The sequence below is a fragment of the Heptranchias perlo genome, chromosome 4 (assembly GCF_035084215.1).
Source record: "Heptranchias perlo isolate sHepPer1 chromosome 4, sHepPer1.hap1, whole genome shotgun sequence".
In the NCBI taxonomy this organism is placed as follows: Eukaryota; Metazoa; Chordata; class Chondrichthyes; order Hexanchiformes; family Hexanchidae; genus Heptranchias; species Heptranchias perlo.
In genome coordinates this window covers 79,184,239-79,205,221 of record NC_090328.1, presented here as the reverse complement: position 1 = coordinate 79,205,221, position 20,983 = coordinate 79,184,239, and the positions used below count along the sequence as shown (strand labels likewise).

The 20,983-nt window shown below is 41.8% G+C and overlaps 1 protein-coding gene across 6 annotated transcripts in view; it reads left to right on the top strand.

Annotated features, from left to right (window-relative positions):
- LOC137321052 (dual specificity protein phosphatase CDC14C-like) overlaps positions 1-20,983 on the top strand; it is a 103,388-nt gene that overhangs the window by 78,380 nt on the left and 4,025 nt on the right. For 4 of the 6 annotated variants that reach the window (XM_067983206.1, XM_067983205.1, XM_067983208.1 and 1 more), the window contains 3 exons: positions 13,787-13,834; positions 15,624-15,755; positions 19,974-20,194. In XM_067983206.1, coding sequence (XP_067839307.1) covers positions 13,787-13,834; positions 15,624-15,755; positions 19,974-20,193 — 400 coding nt within the window. In that variant the 3' untranslated portion in view covers position 20,194. The remainder of the gene's footprint in view (positions 1-13,786; positions 13,835-15,623; positions 15,756-19,973; positions 20,195-20,983) is intronic. The other 2 variants (XM_067983209.1, XM_067983210.1) reach the window with 1 other exon arrangement.

Sequence of the window (20,983 nt, the reverse complement as noted above, 5' to 3'; positions counted from 1 at the left end):
GAACCAGGGTTGATTCCCTGGCTTGTTGGTAATGGTGGAGTGAGGAATTTGCTGGGTCATGAGGTTACAGATTGTGCTGGAATACAAATCTGCTGCTGCTGATGGCCCACAGCGCCTCATGGGTGTCCAGTTCTGAGCTGCTAGATCTGTTCTGAATCTATCCCATTTAGCACGGTGGTAGTGCCACACAACACATTGGATGGTGTCCTCAGTGTGAAGACGGGACTTCGTCTCCACAAGGACTGTGCGGTGGTCACTCCTACCAATACTGTCATCGACAGATGCATCTGCGACAGGTAGATTGGTGAGGACGAGGTCAAGTAGGTTTTTTCCCTCGTATTGGTTCGCTCACCACCTGCCTCAGGCCCAGCCTGACAGCTACGTCTTTCAGGACTCGGTCAGTAGTGGTGCTACTGAGCCAGTCTTGGTGATGGACATTGAAGTCCCCCACCCAGAGTACATTGTGTCCTTGCTACCCTCAGTGCTTCCTCCAAGTGCTGCTCAACATGGAGGAGAACTTATTCATCAGCTGAGGGAGGGTGGTAGGTGGTAATCAGCAGGAGGTTTCCTTGCCCATGTTTGACCTGATGCCATGAGATTTCATGGGGTCCAGAGTCAATGTTGAGGACTCCCAGGGCCACTCGCTCCTGACTGTATATCACTGTACCGCCACCTCTGGTGGATCTGTCCTGCTGGTGGGACAGGATGTACCCAGGGATGGTGATGGTAATGGTGATGGAAGAGTCTGGGATGTTGGCTCTCCCAATTTAGCACAAGTCCCCAGATGTTAGTGAAGAGGACTTACCTGTCCTGCTACCTTCAGGGATCTGTGGACATGCACTCCAAGGTCCCTTTGTTCCTCTACACCTCTCAGTATCCTCCTATTTATTGTGTACTCCCTTGCCATGTTTGCCCTCCCCAAATGCATTATCTCACACTTCTGGATTGAATAACATTTGCCACTTTTCTGCCCACCTGACCAGTCCATTGATATCTTCCTGCAGTCTACAGCTTTCCTCCTCACTATCAACCCAATGGCCAATTTTTGTATCATCTGCAAACTTCTTGATCAAGCTCCCCACATTCAAGTCCAAATCATTAATATATACCACAAAAAGCAAGGGGATGCCACTGGAAATATCCTTCCAGTCACAAAAACACCCGTCAACCATTACCCTTTGCTTCATGCCACTGAGCCAATTTTGGATCCAACTAGCCACTTTCCCTTGTGGGACCTTGTCAAAAGCCTTGCTAAAATCCATGTACACTAAATCAAATGTGTTACCCTCATCGACCCTCCTTGTTACTTGCTCAAAAAATTCAATCAAGTTAGTCAGACATGACCTTCCCTTAACAAATCCATGTTGATTGTCCTTGATTAACCCATGCCTTTCTAAATGACGATTTAGGCTGTCCCTCAGAGTTGATTCCAGTAATTTGCCCATCACCGAGGTTAGACTGACTGGCCTATAATTACTCGATCTATCTCTTTCTCCCTTTTTAAACAACGGTACAATGTTAGCAGTCCTCCAATCCTCTGGCACCAAGCCTGTAGCCAGGAAGGATTGGCAAATGATGGTCAGAGCCTCCGCTATTTCCTCACTTCCTTCTCTTAACAGCCTAGGATACATTTCACCCAGGCCTGGCGATTTATCTACTTTCAAATATGCTAATCCCCTTAATACTTCATCTCTCACTCTGTTTATCCCATCCAATATTTCACACTCCTCCTCCTTAACTACAATCTCTGCATCGTCCCTTTTGTGATTTTTTAAAATTATTCATTTTCTTATTCATTAAGAACCATACCCACATCTTCCGCCTCCACACACGTTACCTTTTTGGTCTCTAATAGACCCCATTCTTTCCTTAGTTACCCTCTTGCTATTTTATTTATTTATTAGAACATTTTTGGGTTTTCCTTAATTTTACTTGCCAATATTTTTTCATGCCTTCTCTATGTTTTCCTAATTTCCTTTTTAATTTCATCCCTGCACTTTCTATACTCCTCTAGGCTTTCTGCAATATTGAGCTCTCTGTGTCTGACATAAGCTTCCCTTTTTGCCTTATCCTACCCTGTATGCTCTTTGACATCCAGGGGGCTCTAGATTTAGCAGTCCCACCTGTTTTCTTTGTGGGAACATGTTTACTCTGAACCCCTTGAATCTCCCCTTTGAATGCCCCCCACTTCTCTGATACTGATTTACCTTCAAGTAGCTGTTTTGAATCCACTTTTGCTACATCGCTTCTCAGCGTAGTAAAATTGGCCTTTCCCCAATTCAGAACTTTTACTCCTGCTCTATCTTTGTCCTTTTCCATAACTATGCTAAATCTAATGCAATTATGATCACTACCAGCAAAATGCTCTCCTTCCACCTACCCAACTTCATTCCCTAAAAATGAATCCAGAACTGCCCCTTGTTAGGCTTGTTACGTACTGGCTAAAAAAGCTCTCCTGAATGCAATTTAAGAATTCTGTGCCATCAATACCCATTGCATTGATTGTATCCCAGTTAATATTATGGTAGTTGAAACTCCCACTATTACTGCCCTATTGTTTTTGCACTTCTCAGAAATTTGCCTATATATTTGCTCTTCTATTTCCCTCTGACTGGGGGTCTATAGTACACTCCCAGCAGTGTGACTGCCCCTTTTTAGTTCTTTAGCTCAACCTATATGGCCTCATTTGATGATCCTTCCAGCATATCATCCCTCCTCACAGCCGTAATTGTTTCTTCAATCAATATTGCCACCCTCCTTTTTTATCCCCCTCTCTCTATCTCATCTGAAAACCCTGTAACCAGGAATTTTGAGCTGCCATTCCTGCCCCGTTTACCCATGTTTCTGTAATAGTTAAGATATCATACTTGCACGTGCCTGTTTTTTCCCTTAGCTCATCTGCCTTGCATTGAGGTATATACCATTTAAGCACTGCCAAATTTCTTTGTTGTCTAGTTTCTAACCTTTGTTGTCTAGTTTCTAACCTTTGTTTCCTCTGCCATCCAAACTCATTTACTAATCTTCTGCCTTCCATTTCCAGCTCTGCTGAATGTACGCTCAGGTTCCCATCCCCCTGACAAGCTAGTTTTAAACCCTCCTCCACAGCCCTAGCAAATCTCCCCACGAGGATTTTGGTCCGGGCCCCGTTGAGGTGCAACCTGTCCGGCTTGTGTAGGTCCCACCTCCCCCAGAATCAGTTCCAGTGCCCCATGAATCTAAAGTCCTCTCTCCTGCACCATCTCTTCAGCCACTCATTTAATCTTCTCCAACCTCCTATTTCTATTCTCGCTAGTGCGTGGCACTGGGAGCAATCTGGAAATTACTACCTTTTTTGAGGTCCTGCTTATTAATCTCTTTCCTAACTAATTAAAAATCTGCCTGCAGGACCTCATCCCTCTATGTTGTTGGTACTGATATGGACTACGACCTCTGGCTGTTCACCCTCCCCCTCCAGAATGTTCTGCAGCCACTCGGTAACATCCTTGACCCTGGCACCAGGGAGGCAACATACCATCCTGGAATCTCGTCTGCAGCCACAGAAACGCCTATCTGTTTCCCAAACTATAGAATCCCTTATCACTGTTGCTCGCCTGACCTTTCTCCTCTCCCGCTGTACAGCTGAGCCACGCATGGTGCTATGGACTTGGCTGTGGCTGCACTCCCCAGAGGTACCCTCTTCCCCACCAGTATTCAGAACTGAATACTGGTTAGAGAGTGAGATGCCCCCAAGGGACTCCTGCACTACATGCCTGGTCCTCCTTGTCTGCCTGCACTCTCTTAAGCTGTGGGGTGACCACCTTCAGAAACGTGCTATCCACATAGCTCTCAGCCTCACGGGTGCACTGCAGTAACACCAGCTGCTGCTCAAGCTCCGAAACCCGGAGCTCAAACTCCTCCAGCCGATGACTCTCTACACCTATGGTTGTCCAGGACACGGGAAGCGTCCTGGAGTTCCCACATTTTTATTTGTTCGTGGGATGTGGGCGTCGCTGACGAGGCCAGCATTTATTGCCCATCCCTAATTGCCCTTGAGAAGGTAGTGGTGAGCCGCTGCAGTCCGTGTGGTGAAGGTTCTCCCACAATGCTGTTCGGAAGGGAGTTCCAGGATTTTGACTCAGCGACGATGAAGGAACGGCGATATATTTCCAAGTCGGGATGGTGTGTGACTTGGAGGGGAACTTGCAGGTGATGTGGTGCCCATGTGCCTGCTGCTCTTGTCCTTCTAGGTGGTAGAGGTCGCGGGTTTGGGAGGTGCTGTCGAAGAAGCCTTGGCGAGTTGCTGCATTGCATCCTGTGGATGGTACACACTGCAGCCACTGTGCGCCGGTGGTGAAGGGAGTGATTGTTTAGGGTGGTGGATGGGGTGCCAATCAAGCGGGCTGCTTTGTCCTGGATGGTGTCGAGCTTCTTGAGTGTTGTTGGAGCTGCACTCATCCAGGCAAGTGGAGAGTATTCCATCACGCTCCTAACTTGTGCCTTGTAGATGGTGGAAAGGCTTTGGGGAGTCAGGAGGTGAGTCACTCACCACAGAATACCCAGCCTCTGACCTGCTCTTGTAGCCACATATTTATATGGCTGGTCCAGTTAAGTTTCTGGTCAATGGTGACCCCCCCCCCCCCCCCCCCCGTGGATGTTGATGGTGGGGGATTTGGCAATGGTAATGCCGTTGAATATCATGGGGAGTTGGTCAGACTCTCTCGTTGGAGATGGTCATTGCCTGGCACTTGTCTGGCGTGAATGTTACTTGCCACTTATGAGCCCAAGCCTGGATGTTGTCCAGGTCTTTCTGCATGTGGGCTCGGACTGCTTCATTATTTGAGGGGTTGCGAATGGAACTGAACACTGTGCAATCATCAGCAAACATCCCCATTTCTGACCTTATGATGGAGGGAAGGTCATTGATGAAGCAACTGAAGATGGTTGGGCCTAGGGCACTGCCCTGAGGAACTCCTGCAGCAATGTCCTGGGGCTGAGATGATTGGCCTCCAACAGCCACTACGATCTTCCTTTGTGCTAGGTATGACTCCAGCCACCGGAGAGTTTGCCCCCTGATTCCCATTGACTTCAATTTTACTAGGGCTCCTTGGTGCCACACTCTGTCAAATGCAGCCTTGATGTCAAGGGCAGTCACTCTCACCTCACCTCTGGAATTCAGCTCTTTTGTCCATGTTTGGACCAAGGCTGTAATGAGGTCTGGAGCCGAGTGGTCCAGGCGGAACCGAAACTGAGCATTGATTGAGAGTAGACTGATGGGGCGGTAATTGGCCGGATTGGATTTGTCCTGCTTTTTTTGGACAGGACATACCTGGGCAATTTTCCACATTGTTGGGTAGATGCCAGTATTGTAGCTGTACTGGAACAGCTTGGCTAGAGGCACAGCTAGTTCTGGAGCACAAGTCTTCAGCACTACAGCCGGGATGTTGTCAGGGCCCATAGCCTTTGCTGCATCCAGTGCAGTCAGCCATTTCTTGATATCACGTGGAGTGAATCGAATTGGCTGAAGACTGGCTTCTGTGATGGTGGGGATCTCATGAGGAGGCCGAGATGGATCATCCACTCGGCACTTCTGGCTGAAGATGGTTGCAAACGCTTCAGCCTTGTCTTTTGCACTCGCATGCTGGACTCCGCCTTCATTGAGGATGGGTATGTTTACTGAGCCTCCTCCTCCCGTTAGTTGTTTAATTGTCCACCACCATACACGACTGGACGTGGCAGGACTGCAGAGCTTTGATCTGATCCGTTGGTTATGGAATCGCTTAGCTCTGTCTATAACATGTTGCTTCCGCTGTTTAGCATGCATGTAGTCCTGAGTTGTAGCTTCACCAGGTTGTCACCTCATTTTTAGATACGCCTGGTGCTGCTCCTGGCATGCTCTTCTACACTCCTCATTGAACCAGGGTTGATCCCCTGGCTTGTTGGTGATGGTAGAGTGTGGAATATGCCGGACCATGAGGTTACAGATTGTGCTGGAATACAATTCTGCTGCTGCTGATGGCCCACAGCACCTCATGAATGTCCAGTTTTGAGCTGCTCGATCTGTTCTGAATCTATCCCAGTTAGCACGGTGGTAGTGCCACGCAACGCGTTGGATGGTATCCTCGGTGCGAAGACTGGACTTCGTCTCTACGAGGACTGTGCGGTGGTCACTCCTACCAATATTGTCATGGACAGATGCATTTGCGACGGGTAGATTGGTAAGGATGAGGTCAAGTAAGTTTTTCCCTCGTGTTGGTTCGCTCACCACTTGCCGCAGGCCCAGTCTGGCAGCTGTGTCCTTCAGGACTCGGCCAGCTCAGTCAGTCGTGGTGCTACCGAGCCACTCTTGGTGATGGACATTGAAGTCCCCCACCCAGAGTACATTCTATGCCCTTGCTACCCTTAGTGCTTCCTCCAAGTGGTGTTCAACATGGAGGAGGACTGATTCATCAGCTGAGGGAGGACGGTAGGTGGTAATCAGCAGGAGGTTTCCTTGCCCATGTTTGACCTGATGCCATGAGGTTTCATGGGGTCCAGAGTCAATGTTGAGGACTCCAGGGCCACTCCCTCCTGACTGTATAACATGTACCGCCACCTCTGTTGGGTCTGTCCTGCCGGTGGGACAGGACATACCCAGGGTATATCCGGTAGTTTCCTGATACAATTTTTTTTTAATTAATTGAATTTAAATTCCCCAGCTGCCTTGGCGGGATTTGAATTCATGACTCCGGATTATTAGTCCCGGTCTCTGGATTACTAGTTCAGTATCATAACCACAATGCTACTGTACCTACGGCACAAGATGTGCATTCAATGGGACTGAGTGGCCTGCTATGCCTCTATCTATTAGATTATTAACTAAACTTAACAAAAGTAAACTTAAAGACTTTTTCAAAAGAAACACTCACCAGCCACTCACCAATCAGCTCCTTCCCTTGTGCTGACATCACTAGGTGATTTTTCACCTCTTCTTTTTATCACTGATCCCGTGCTTCACGCGCTATCCTCTTTCACTCCTTTTATTGCTGATCCCGCACACCGCGCTCTCTCCTCTCTCGCTCCTCCTTTTATTGCTGATCCCGCACACCGCGCTCTCTCCTCTCTCGCTCCTCCTTTTATTGCTGATCCCGCACACCGCGCTCTCTCCTCTCTCGCTCTTCCTTTTATTGCTGATCCCGCACACCGCGCTCTCTCCTCTCTCGCTCCTCCTTTTATTGCTGATCCCGCACTCTGCTCTCTTGCTCCTCATGCTCTGCGCTCTCTCCTCCTCTTAATGCCGATCCTGTGTCCCTTTAGTTTTTTAAATGATTATTCTCATCATGATACTTCGGTGGGTTGCGGCGGGGGGGGGTGGTGGAGGGAAGCTAAATGCTAGCAATTGTGATGAGCAAACTAATGGAGGTGTTAAGGAATGTTGGTGTGGATTGGAGAGATAGATGCCTGATAAAGACTTTGTATATGAGAAAAACTCCAAATGTTAGGGTAGCAGATGGAGAGTCAGAACCAGGATTAATTGGAAGAGGAGTGTGACAAGGATGCTGCTTGTCAACTGTGCTGTTCAACATGTATGCAGAAGCAATGGTAAGAGAAGATCTTAATCAGGTAGAGGAAGGAGTGAAAGTTGGTAGTCAGCTAATAAAAGCTGATGACAAAACCGTGGTAGCAAGTACTATGAATGGACTATAGTTGGTAGATAGCCTGAATGCTGCAGCAATGGATTATGGAATGAAGATAAGTGTGGGCCAGACCAAAGTCATGAAGGTTTCTAGGAATGCAGGTGAAAGAGTGAGCATTTTAATAAATGAGGGACAGTTGGATCAGATGAGACAATTTAAATATCTGGGAAGTATAACTGAAGATGGCAGATGTGTCTAGGAGGTCAGAGCTAGGATTATGATGGGTAAAGTTGCATTTAATAAAAGGGAGAGGATATTGACTGGACAACTGAATGAAGAACTGAAGAAAAGATTAGTGAAGAGTTTGATACTGAGTGTGGTGTTGTATGGTACTGAAACATGGACACTAAGGAAAGAGGGAGTCAGGCTTCTAGAGAGCTTTGAGATGGAGAAAGTAAAGTGGATAGATAAGAAAAGTAATGAGGAGTTGGCTATGATACAAGAAGAATATAGTTTGACGTTATCAGAAAAGGGCAACTGAATTGGATTGGGCATGTGCTGAGAAGGGATGGGATATTGAAAGAGGTGTTAGAAGGGTAGACAGAAGGAAAAAGACCAAGAAGGAGGAAAAGAAGGATACTTCTGGACCACCTGAAGAGTGGAAGAATGAAGAGAAATGCAGAAGACAGTGATTTGGAAAAGGGAGAATGCCTTAGACAAACCACTGATAAATGATTATTCTTATCATCCTTGTAGGCCCTCTTCAATTTTAATTGATTTTCAACCTCTTTATCCATGGCATCATGAATCTTTTAGTAGTTTCCCTTTTTAATGGAATATACTTAATTCTGTACCTTTGCAATCTCTTTCTTAAAAAATCCCATTGTTGTTCTGCAGTCCTGTGTGTCGATTTCTCCTTCCTCCTGACCTCATCTTCCTAAAATTTGCACTAATCTGGTGTTCTAGTTTTTGTACTGACTTTTTCCCTTTTCTAGTTGGATTATGAACCTTATATTCTGGTCACTACTCCCAAGGTGCACATCCACATTAAGCTCACCTCTACCTGATCTAGATCTACTAATATAATGACAACAGCTTGCATTTATATACCGCCTTTAACATAGTAAAACGTCCCAAGGCGCTTCAGAGGGGTGATTATCAAACAACATTTGACACAGAGCCACAAAAGGAGATATTGGGACAGATTTTGATCAAAAGCTTGGTCAAAGATGTAGATTTTAAGGAATGTCTTAAAGGAGGAGAGAGATTTAGGGAGAGAATTCCAGAGCTTAGGGCCTAGGCAGCTGAAAGCACGGCAGCCCACGCTGGAGCGATTTAAAATCGGGGATGCACAAGAGGCAAGAGTTGAAGGAGCTCAGAGGGTTGTAGGGCTGGATGCGGTTGCAGAGATTGGGAGGGGCGAGGCCATGGAGAGATTTGAAAACAAAGATGAGAATTTTAAAATTATTGAGACTCTAGGAAGGAGTCCTATACATATTTTGATATTCCATTCCCGTCCACTCACTTAATTTTCTTATTCGTACTTATCACTCTCATCTGACTGCAGATTTCCTCTTCTTTCCTGTCCACAATTTTGAAGTCTGTAGTACACCCCTACTAATGTAACAAGCCCTTTTTTAAAAAAAAATCTTTGCGCTCCAACCATATTGACTGTCTGCACCCCTTCCTTGTCTACGTCAACCCTCTGTATTCCCTAATTTGCTAATATTGCCACTTCACTTCCTTTCTTTTATATTATCTCCCAGTATGTTTATTTTCTATTCTTGTCCAGTTTGCAGCCAAGTTTCTGTTAACGCTATTAAATTTAGATCTTCCTATAAAATAATTGCTTCCAATTCCTCCAGTTTATTTCCCACACGCTGTGTGCAATTTAACCTCCTTTTGCTTCTTTAAACACTACTCCTTTACCCATGTTGTTTTAATCTAAGCTACTGCTACCTTTTAATTTTCCATTTATAACTAGTTCGCTTGTTTTTATTCTTCTACTCCATATCCCTCTTGCTAAATAGTTTTCTACATGAATATTATCCTCATCAATTTCTCCTTGCTCTATTAGCTGATACTGGTTGGTTTTATTTTCCCCTAGTTTTACTATGTTGAAGGTGGTATATAAATGCATGTTGTTGTAAATATGCCTTCACTTCCCTATTTAAATGTTTTGAAAGTACATTAGCATCCTACTTGTTTGGATGTAGCCTGTCCTTGTGGAATAAGTCCCATCTGACCCAGAACTGGCCCATAAAGTGGAATCCCTCTTCCTGATACCACACCTTTAGCCATGCATTAATTTCCCTAATCTTTCTGTCCTATACTAGTGCATGGCTGGGGAAGTAATCCTGAGATTACCACCTGTGAACTCCTGCTCCTAAACTCGTTTCCTAATCTCCTAAATTAATTTTGCTAAACTTCAGGCCTTTCTTTACCTACATCATTGGTTCCCTTCTACTTATAGAATCATAGAATGATACATCACAGCAGGAGGCCATTCGGCCCATCGTGCCGGCTTTTTGAAACAGCTATCCAATTAGTCCAACTCCCCTGCTCTTTCCTCATAGCCCTGCAAATTTTCCCCCTTCAAGTATTTATCCAATTCCCTTTTGAAAGTTATTATTGAATCTGATTCCATCACCCTTTAAGGCAGTGCATTCCAAATCATCATAACTCGCCACGTAACAAAAGTTTTCCTCATGCTGCCTCTGATTCTTTTGCCAATTACTTTAAACCTGTGTCCTCTAGTTACCGACCCTTCTGCTACTAGAAACAGTTTCTCCTTATTTACTCTATCAAAACCCTTCATGATTTTGAACACTTCTATCACATCTCTCATTAACCTTCTCTGCTCTAAGGAGAGCAATCCTAGTTTCTCTAGTCTCCCCACTTAAGTGAAGACCCTCATCCCTGGTACATTCTAATAAATCTCCTCTAAACCCTCTTTAAGGCCATGACATCCTTCCTAAAGTGTGGTGCCCAGAATTGGCCACAATACTCCAGCCTGGGCCGAACCAGTTTTTTGTAAAGTTTAGCATAACTTTCTTTCTTTTACTCATTCATGGGATGTGGACATGCTGGCAAGGCCGGCATTTATTGCCCATCCCTAATTGCCCTTGAGAAGGTGGTGGTGAGCCGCCTTCTTGAACTGCTGCAGTCCAAATGGTGAAGGTTCTCCCACAGTGCTGTTAGGAAGGGAGTTCCAGGATTTTGACCCAGTGACGATGAAGGAACGGCGATATATTTCCAAGTTGGGATGGTGTGTGACTTGGAGGGGAACGTGCAGGTGGTGGTGTTCCCATGTGCCTGCTGCTCTTGTCCTTCTAGGTGGTAGAGATCGCGGGTTTGGGAGGTGCTGTCGAAGAAGCCTTGGCGAGTTGCTGCAGTACTCTATGCCTCTATTAATAAGGCCCATGATCCCATATGTCTTTTTAACAGCCTTCTCAACTTGTCCAACCACCTTCAAAGACTTATGTACGTACACCCCCAGTTCTCTGTTCCTGCACCCCCTTTAAAATTGTACCATTTAGTTTATATTGCCCCTCCTCATTCTTCTTACCAAAATGTATCAATTCACACTTCTCTGTTAAATTTCATCTGCCATCTGTCTACCCATTTCACCAGTGCTGACCTCCTGGAGTCTGTTACTATCCTTCTCAATGTTTACTACATTTCCAAGTTTCTTGACATCTGAAAACTTCGAAATTATGCCCTGCATATCCAAGTCTAGGTCATTAATAATTATCAAAAAAAGCAGTGGTCCCTAGACCGACCGCTGGGGGACACCACTGCACATTTCCGTCCAGTCTGAAAAATAACCACTCGCCACTACTCTCTGCTTTCTGTCCCTTAGCCAATTTTGTATCCACACTGCCACTGCCCCTTTAATCCCATGGGCTTTCATTTTGCTAACAATCTATTATGTGGTACTTTATCAAGCGCCTTTTGAAAATCCATATACACATCAACCGCACCACCCTCATCAATCTTCTCCGTTACTCCATCAAAGAACTCAGTCAAGTTAGTTAAACACGATTTGCCTTTAATAAATCCATGCTGACTTTCATTGATTAACCCAAGTAATCCCCAATTCACTGAGCGAAATCATGGGAGATCAACTAGTATACTAGTATTCTATTTCAATTTTTAAAAAATCTTTCCTTTCCCAAAAGCTTTGGAAAACTCAATTGAACAGTTTGAAACACAGTATAGATGTGACCATTCAATGACTGCAGACACTGACACAAGTTAGGGAGGTGAACTGCATCCTGACTGCAGATAAGAAGCTAGTGCATGATGTGCTTGACATACTTGGCATTATAAGCATAGGTACAAAACTGGCCATCTGTTGACTAATTCCATGCAAGAAAAAGAAACAGGCGGAGCAGACTGTCCCTGCAGCACACCTTGGGATGGTACCACCCCTTGTGATTCCACAGAAATGAACAGGTTTTTGGCAATTTTATAGCCCCTTGTAATTCAACTGATACTCCTAAGATGATTAATAGATACTTGGAAGCACTACAGGTAGATAAGCAGAATAGAATTTTGAGAGGAAAATGTTCAAGCCTTCTGGACCTAAAAGTTTCTGAATGGACTTCTACAAGTCCCTGCAATGGCACCAATTTAATTAGGTGTATTTTTGTTTACTGTTGTATGTACATCTATAACTGGAGCGATACAATGAGCAATCCACATGAAAAACATAAAGTACCCCCTCCTCTACCTGGTATCCAAATTGATACATATTGATCAGACAGGATATATTTGTAGTAGTAGGCACTCTGTTGGTGGTGTGTTTTTAATGTGATTCATCATTCTGACATCTTAGCTCACCCAGCTTTTATTTTTCCTTTGATAAAGAAAAAGCATTTGATGGAAAATAGGGAGATAGGACACTGGAATTTGGTGCTATCCTTAACCAATTGGTATTGCCTCTCTTTTAAATTAGATGCTGCTTTTTCTAAAATAGTACATAGCAACTATTGACTGAATTTGATTGCAGGGATAATCATTTGCCCTCGAGCTCTTACACTATTGTGGACATATGTAATTTTAGTTAAAATATATATTCATGGCAGAAGCAGTTTCTTTGTAAGTTTCTGATTCCAGACCAGTAGAAACTAAGCTGTTCTACTGGACAGTGTGGCTCGTACATTTTGTTTCAAGAATAACCTGTACGTCATGTACAGTAATATGTAGCAATCTGCCAGTAGCTTACATTTCCCAGTGCAGTATTTCGTAATAGTAGTTAATCTTTAATTCTGTAGCAGATAGGTGGTACTAGATAGGTGTGTGTGACCTTTTGGTCGCCTAGTAGTCATAACAAACTTCTTATATTGGGTCATAAACTGAGCTAATGACCATTTCTTCCCTCTCCCCCAAATACTTTACCTTAATTAATTCAGTGATTCTGAATTTGTGTGCTTTTTTTTTGTAAATGTCAAAATCTGTGCAATCCAAAGAACTTAAAACCTGCTGCATAATGCTTATTTCAGACTTTCTTGCTGTTTTCACTGTTTTTGTGATTGTACTTTTTTAGTGCTTTAAGCAGAAAATCAACTCGCTGGTTTATCTGTAAAGTAAATGTCAGTTGTGAGATTGTTATACCAAGCTTTCAGCAGTTCTATAGCTAATTTGCAGAGTGCTGATTTGTGATTCTTGAGAATCCGTGTGCATGTTGTTGGTTAATGGTATATTATGTGCAGTGCCTGCAGAACTTAGCTAGTATGTTGGGTTACTCATTGAAATCAGTAGGTACCAAACTTCCCAATTACAAGCCATGCTTCTTGAGCTATATTTAAGGAGATCAAACACTTCTTGATGTTTTGAACCTATAGTGTTTGTGTAATATTTTACAGGCTTATAATTGAGTCCATAACCGTAGAAAATTACCAACTGATGACTTTAGTTTTCTCTCCTTTAACCCAATCCTCAAAGACCACAGTTAGTTTCACTCTGTAGGCTTTTAAACAAAATATTTATTTTTAAATTTCCGATGTACATAAGACACAGTATTTACTCTATGGTTAACTGCTTGTCTTGTACCATTTAATGTAATGTGTCCCTTTTTCTCCTGTAAAAATGATATAAAATCAGAGGTTTGTGTTATGCCAGCAAGTTGTGTATTGATTGACTTGACACCTACTTGCCTAATGAATTAATTTTTGCATCATCTATTTCAGATTGGAGGAGAACAAAATGCACACGAGGTCATCGTCCCAGGCATTTAGGTAGGTGTCTTTTTTTTATTGGAATGCTTTTCCACTGCATCACAACTGACAGCTTTTAAATATGGCATTTCATTGGACTATTGCATTGTAATTGGCTTTGTTTTAAAACCATATAATTCTGGTTATGAAGTAATTTTGAATTGCATCATTTCACTTTTATAGTGAAATTTATATGGTCTTCACAATTTACCAACATGTACATGTAAAGTTAAGAATGTGGTTAACTATGATCTTTAATGAAAGATCTCCTCTAAATCGACCAGAGATCGTATGTGTAATTCTGAGTTGCACTTACTCTTCTAATTCCCTTTTTAAAGTGTAGTGTACAATTTGGTAATTGTAACCTTTTAGCCTGATGCCACTAATGTACAGAGATAAGCACAGCATTTAAACCTAAACCTCTTTTAAAAATACTTTAGAATTTGTTAGTGCTTTGTCTTGAGAGTTCTTTCATTAAAATAATGCTGCTTTGTTTTGGTATTTAGTAAAAGTTCACTTGTCTTTGATATTAAGCTTACTTGCTGAAGCATATTCGGTTTATCCTGTCTATCCTTAACTAACATTTGGATGGAATTAATTTTACTAAATTTCAAGCTTCAAAGGTCAGGATTGATGCAAATACAGATGTAAATAGCATTGTGATTTAGTCACCAGTTTACATAATTTGTTTACACTAAGTTAAATTGTCAGAGCATAGCTAAAGCATAGTAAAAGGTTTGAGTTGAAGAGAAAAGAGAAAGTTATAGACAGGAAAGAAGCAAGGCAGAGAAAGAATATGAAATGATGGGCCATAGTTAACATGAAACATTTTCTGTTATGTTAGATTTCGCTCAGTGGTAATATTCTAGCCTCCGAATCAGAAGGTCATGGGTTCAAGTCCTACTCTATGGACTTGAGCAGATAATCCAGGCTGACACTTCAGTGCTGTAATGAAGGAGTGCTGCACTGTCGGAGATGCTGTCTTTCAGATGAGACGTTAAACCAAGATCCAGTAAAAGATCCCATGGCACTATTTGAATAAAAGAAGGGGGGGTTCTCCCAATGTCCTGGCCACCATTTATCTGGTTATTTCTTATTGCTGTTTGTGAGACCTTGCTTTCTGCGGAACCTTACTGTGTGCAAATTGGCTGCTGCATTTTCCTACGTTACAGCAGTGACTGCACTTCAAAAGTACTTTGTTGGCTGTGAAGCTCTTTGGAATGTCCTGAGGTCGTGAAAGGCGCTTTATAATTGCAAGTTTGTTTTTTCCCATTTTCAAACATAAATGTTGCATGAGCAGTAACTGACTATCATGCTGAAAATATTATGAGTGGAAAGAGGGAGAGAGGAGAAACTATAAGTAGTTCCATTGTCAACCACCAGAAGCATGCAAACCATGGAGGGGAAGAGGCAGAGTTTTAATGCATTGCTGCCAGTATAATTCTGAAATGTGTGCAAAATGTATATAAACAGGATATCCCAAATAATAAATTAAAATATTTTATTAAGGGACATCTGAATTGACCCTGCTCTTAATATACATTTTAATTTAATTCAAATTAACTTGTGATTCAAAATTCCATTCAGCTTGTCCCTAATAATATTGATGTGGCAAAAAAAATTGCAATACCACAAAGTTGCACCATTTTATTTAACACACAAGAAGCAGCAAATTATAATCAACATAAATTTTTCACTCTTGGACACAAATAGCAAAAATGATCAGTTTGCACATTAATGTAAACAGACTGCTAGTTTGGTGACCTTTTTTAAATGTACATTTTTCTATTTGTTCCATTTTAACTGCAAGCAAACATAGGATAATACTGCAGTCTAGCACACAGAGTTGCAAACCTTCTTCTAAACCGTGTGCCATTCTTGGCATAGGCCCTACGAGCAAACGGACAACCCGATCCATGGCAGCAAACAGTAATTTAAGGAGGTAAGACAAAATTATTAACTTTTACGGATACTTTTTTAAAAAGCAGTTTAATGTACTAAATACAACAGTCTCTGGAACGGTACTAAGTATGAGATTTCCAGAAAAATCAATACATTAGTTTAGAAAGTGTATTAACTCTGTGCACATGATTAAAGGGTAAGACGGTACATGAGCAGTGGTGTTCATTTAGGGAGTTATTTTACAACTTTCAAAATAAATATATTCCACTGAGGAAAAAAGGGTGTAAAAGAAATGACAGCCATCCGTGGCTAAGTAAAGAAATCAAGGATAGTATCCGACTAAAAACAAGGACATATAAGGTAGCCAAACTTAGTGGGAGGATAGAAGATTGGGAATTCTTCAAAAGACAGCAAAAAGTAACTAAAGGATTGATTAAGAAAGGGAAGTTAGATTATGAAAAGAAATTAGCAAAAAATATAAAAACAGATAGCAAGAGTTTCTATAGTTATATAAAAAGAAAAAGGGTGGCTAAGGCAAACATAGGTCCCTTAGAGGATGAGACCGGGAAATTAATGGTGGGAAACATGGAGATGGCAAAAATGCTGAACAAATATTTTGTTTCAGTCTTTACAGTAGAGGACACTAAGAATATCCCAACACTGGACAAACAGGGGACTCTCGGGGGGGAGGAGCTAAATACGATTAAAATCACTTAGGAGATGGTACTCAGTAAAATAATGGGACTCAAGGCGGATAAATCCCCTGGACCTGATGGCTTCCATCCTAGGGTCTTGAGGGAAGTGGCAGTAGGGATTGTGGATGCTTTGGTGATAGTTTTCCAAAATTCCCTGGACTCAGGAGAGGTCCCGGCAGATTGGAAAACTGCTAATGTAACACCGTTATTTAAAAAGGGTAGTAGGCAGAAGGCTGGAAATTATAGGCCAGTTAGCTTAACATCTGTGGTGGGTAAAATTTTGGAGTCTATTATTAAGGAGACAGTAACGGAACATTTAGATAAGCATAATTTAATAGGACAAAGTCAGCATGGCTTTATGAAGGGGAAGTCATGTCTGACAAATTTGCTTGAGTTCTTCGAGGATATAACGTATAGGGTGGATAAAGGGGAACCAGTGGACATAGTGTATTTAGACTTCCAGAAGGCATTCGACAAGGTGCCACATAAAAGATTATTACTTAAGATAAAAAATCACGGGATTGGGGGTAATATTCTGGCATGGGTGGAGGATTGGTTATCGAACAGGAAGCAGAGAGTTGGGATAAATGGTTCATTTTCGGACTGGCAACCAGTAACCAGTGGTGTTCCACAGGGGTCGGTGCTGGGTCCCCAACTCTTTACAATCTATATTAACGATTTGGAGGAGGGGACCGAGTGCAACATATCAAAATTTGCAGATGATACAAAGATGGGAGGGAAAGTAGAGAGTGAGGAGGACATAAAAAACCTGCAAGGGGATATAGACAGGCTGGGTGAGTGGGCGGAGATTTGGCAGATGCAATATAATATTGGAAAATGTGAGGTTATGCACTTTGGCAGGAAAAATCAGAGAGCAAGTTATTTTCTTAATGGCGAGAGACTGGAAAGTACTGCAGTACAAAGGGATCTGGGGGTCCTAGTGCAAGAAAATCAAAAAGTTGGTATGCAGGTGCAGCAGGTGATCAAGAAAGCCAACGGAATGTTGGCTTTTATTGCTAGGGGGATAGAATATAAAAACAAGGAGGTATTGCTGCAGTTATATAAGGTATTGGTGAGTCCGCACCTGGAATACTGCATACAGTTTTGGTCTCCATACTTAAGAAAAGACATACTTGCTCTCGAGGCAGTACAAAGAAGGTTCACTCGGTTAATCCCGGGGATGAGGGGGCGGACATATGAGGAGAGGTTGAGTAGATTGGGACTCTACTCATTGGAGTTCAGAAGAATGAGAGGCGATCTTATTGAAACATATAAGATTGTGAAGGGTCTTGATCGGGTGGATGCAGTAAGGATGTTCCCAAAGATGGGTGAAACTAGAACTAGGGGGCATAATCTTAGAATAAGGGGCTGCTCTTTCAAAACTGAGATGAGGAGAAACTTCTTCACTCAGAGGGTGGTAGGTCTGTGGAATTTGCTGCCCCAGGAAGCTGTGGAAGCTACATCATTAGATAAATTTAAAACAGAAATAGACAGTTTCCTAGAAGTAAAGGGAATTAGGGGTTATGGGGAGCGGGCAGGAAATTGGACATGAAGCTGAGTTCGGATCGGTCAATGCCCTGTGGGTGGCGGAGAGGGCCCAGGGGCTGTGTGGCCGGGTCCTGCTCCGACTTCTTGTGTTCTTTAGATTTGTGGTTGGGATCAGATCAGCCATGATCTTATTGAATGGCGGAGCAGGCTCGAGGGGCCGATTGGCCTACTCCTGCTCCAATTTCTTATGTTCTTATGTTCTTATGATTAAACATGAAATGGATTCTCAATTTCCTGCTTTTAAAAAAAAAATATTTTGGCAACTTGGGGAGATTGGTAAAACTAAACAAGTACTGGCCCCTGCAGGGTAAAACATCATAAACTGGCTTAAATCTTTGATACTAAATAATGAAAGCAACACTATCCATGACCATCAGAATGCGACTTTTTTAACGCTGTTGAAAAGATGAGAATGGATGCTACATACATTGGCTACTCCTGACTAGGAAGAACTCTGTAGTAGATAAAATGTTCTTGTTCAATATTGTAAAATATATGGGGGCTGCATTAATGCTCAACTATTTTTAGTAGTTCAATTTAAAATATGTCCACCATCTAGTGTCTGTTTATTATAAGTCACAGTTCTGCATGTCCAAAGATCTATAACACATATCTTCTATATTTCTACAGTCTTAAAACTTTATTCTTGTGCAGTCTAAATCAAACATAGATGTTTACATTTAGGGCTGGTAAATATATAGGTTTCAGTACTCATGCAAACAATCTTCATTCACATCATTGTTATAGAAAAACATACAAGTCACATATTTCTAATAGATTTCCATTAACTTTTAAAACATATTTTCCTTTGTCCTCTGGAAAGATTATGACAAAGGCAGGAATAAGACTTGAGGTTTTTTAAAAAATCAGTCCTGCTGGTTTATTGTAGGTGGAGGAGTATGAAGAGGCAAATTTGACTAAAGACCCACACAAATTGATGTGTAGAATGGAAAAGAAAGATTTGGGCTAAATCGGAAGGGAACAATTGGAATGGTGAAGCTTTGCTGCAAATTATTTTGGACATAATGCCTATTTAGAAAGGATTAAGTGATATCAAATTATCTGTCTATCCCTCCACCCCCCCTTTTTTCCCTCCATTCCCGTTGGTATGTTCTGACCCACATTTTAACTGAGTCCTGCAGTAATATTTTACACGAACATTTGCAGGATTTTTACGCTGAGTATTTATAGCATTCCTCAACAGAAATATAAATCACTTCAGATAGATTTTGAAGTTGAAAAGGCAAGTTCTCAAAAGATGAAGCACCAAGTCATTTTTGAGATTTTTTTCCTACAACCACAGTATCTATTGCCTAAATGTCCACAAATGGGTAATACCAGTGAGCTGATCTAAGGCATGTATGAGCAGTGCATAAACCCACACTTACGAAGTTAAATGGGTTAACTAAAATAGCAGAGTGCGGAGTTTCAGAAAAATGCTGTCCTCTGATCCCATGTTGCCAAAAGCCCAAATCTTGTGCTAAATGTTTGCAAAAACCTTGCAAAAAAAAAAAACTTTAAAATGACACAATTGAAGCATGATTGTACTCATTAAGTCCAGAAAACATTAACTTTTTGTAGTTTACTAAAAAAAATGTGAACTGGTGTTGGGGAAGGGAGGAAAGAACTGAAGTATACTTGTAAAGAAAAGCTTTTATTTGCACCAGGATGGTGGAAGACAGTATGACTGCTGCAAATTCCATGACTTCAGTCTTACGGAATAGTGCTAAGTGATTGTATTCTCCCATTTGAGTGGTGGTCTGTTCACCTACATGTGAAAATAAAATGAAGAATAATATAATGGGGAAATATATACACATGATTATGTGAAACAATACCATTTGGCTTTTTTTAAAGTAACTGCAGTGACAGTTGTAACTAACAAGTATACAATTTTAAAGTTATAGGAATGGAAGGAAGATGATGTTGAAGCAGTAATGCATAAGTTTCAGCAAGGTCTATTTTGGAGTGATGCTGTTCTATTTCTGATTTTTTTTTTTCCCTTTGAAATGCAGCCAACCCCTAAGCTCTAAGTTAGCCAGTTCACTAGGCAACTTGCATGCATTGACTAGTCACAAGGATACCAGCCAGCTGAGTGATGCAAAAGCAGGTACTAGACCCCCAAGCTATTCTGTCAACCAACTAAACAACACAAACATTGTAAACAACAACAGCATCAACAACCACTCCTCTGAGAGAACAGTTCCAGATAACAGCTCCAGCATGTCTGTATGAGGTATGGTATTAAGCTGCTCTAACCCAGTAAGTGCCTATTTCTCATTTTGAACAGTTTCCCACCTTGAAATTGATTTGAGAACTACCTTGGGCTTAGAAATGTCTAAAACATTTGCCTTCATTTTTGGCTTTCTAAAAAAAAAAGTAAGCTTGCATCTGTGTAAATGATGTGCTGTGGTATCTGACCACCCAGGTCTTGTAGTTTAATGCCCAACTGCAGTGCCATCACTAATAAATGCCAATTAACTTCTTTCTAAAAGAAATCCATCAGAAGTGGTCAGTTTAGTCCATCACTAACTTCATTAAATGTATGTGTTCATTGGAGTTGTTGGAAATGCTGTGCTGCCTTCTCTAAAAGATAGAATAAATCATCTTCCACAAGTATTTCTGTCTGCTAGATGTGGTGAAATTTTCATGTGTTTGTAAAGAACGGGTTTAGAATTTTGATCAAGAAATATAGAAAATGATTGTGTAAATCTGGCAATTGACCTGCATATTCAAACAATTAATAACTTTTTAAATCCTAGATTGAATTATATTTAAAACTGAGAGGTTTGTAATTAACACATTACAAATTCATACTTGGAAGGAATGTAATTTTTTGTGCTCCGTTTAACTCATTTATCTACTACTGACATTACTAGCAACACCTATGGCTTCTAGTATCCTGGTGATTTATGGACTATTAAGGTTTTGAGGCCTTCCCTGAAATAATATTAACCTAGCTTTAATCTATACTCTACATTCGCTACACCTGGTCACTTTATAAGCAAAATTATGTTAGTGTTGC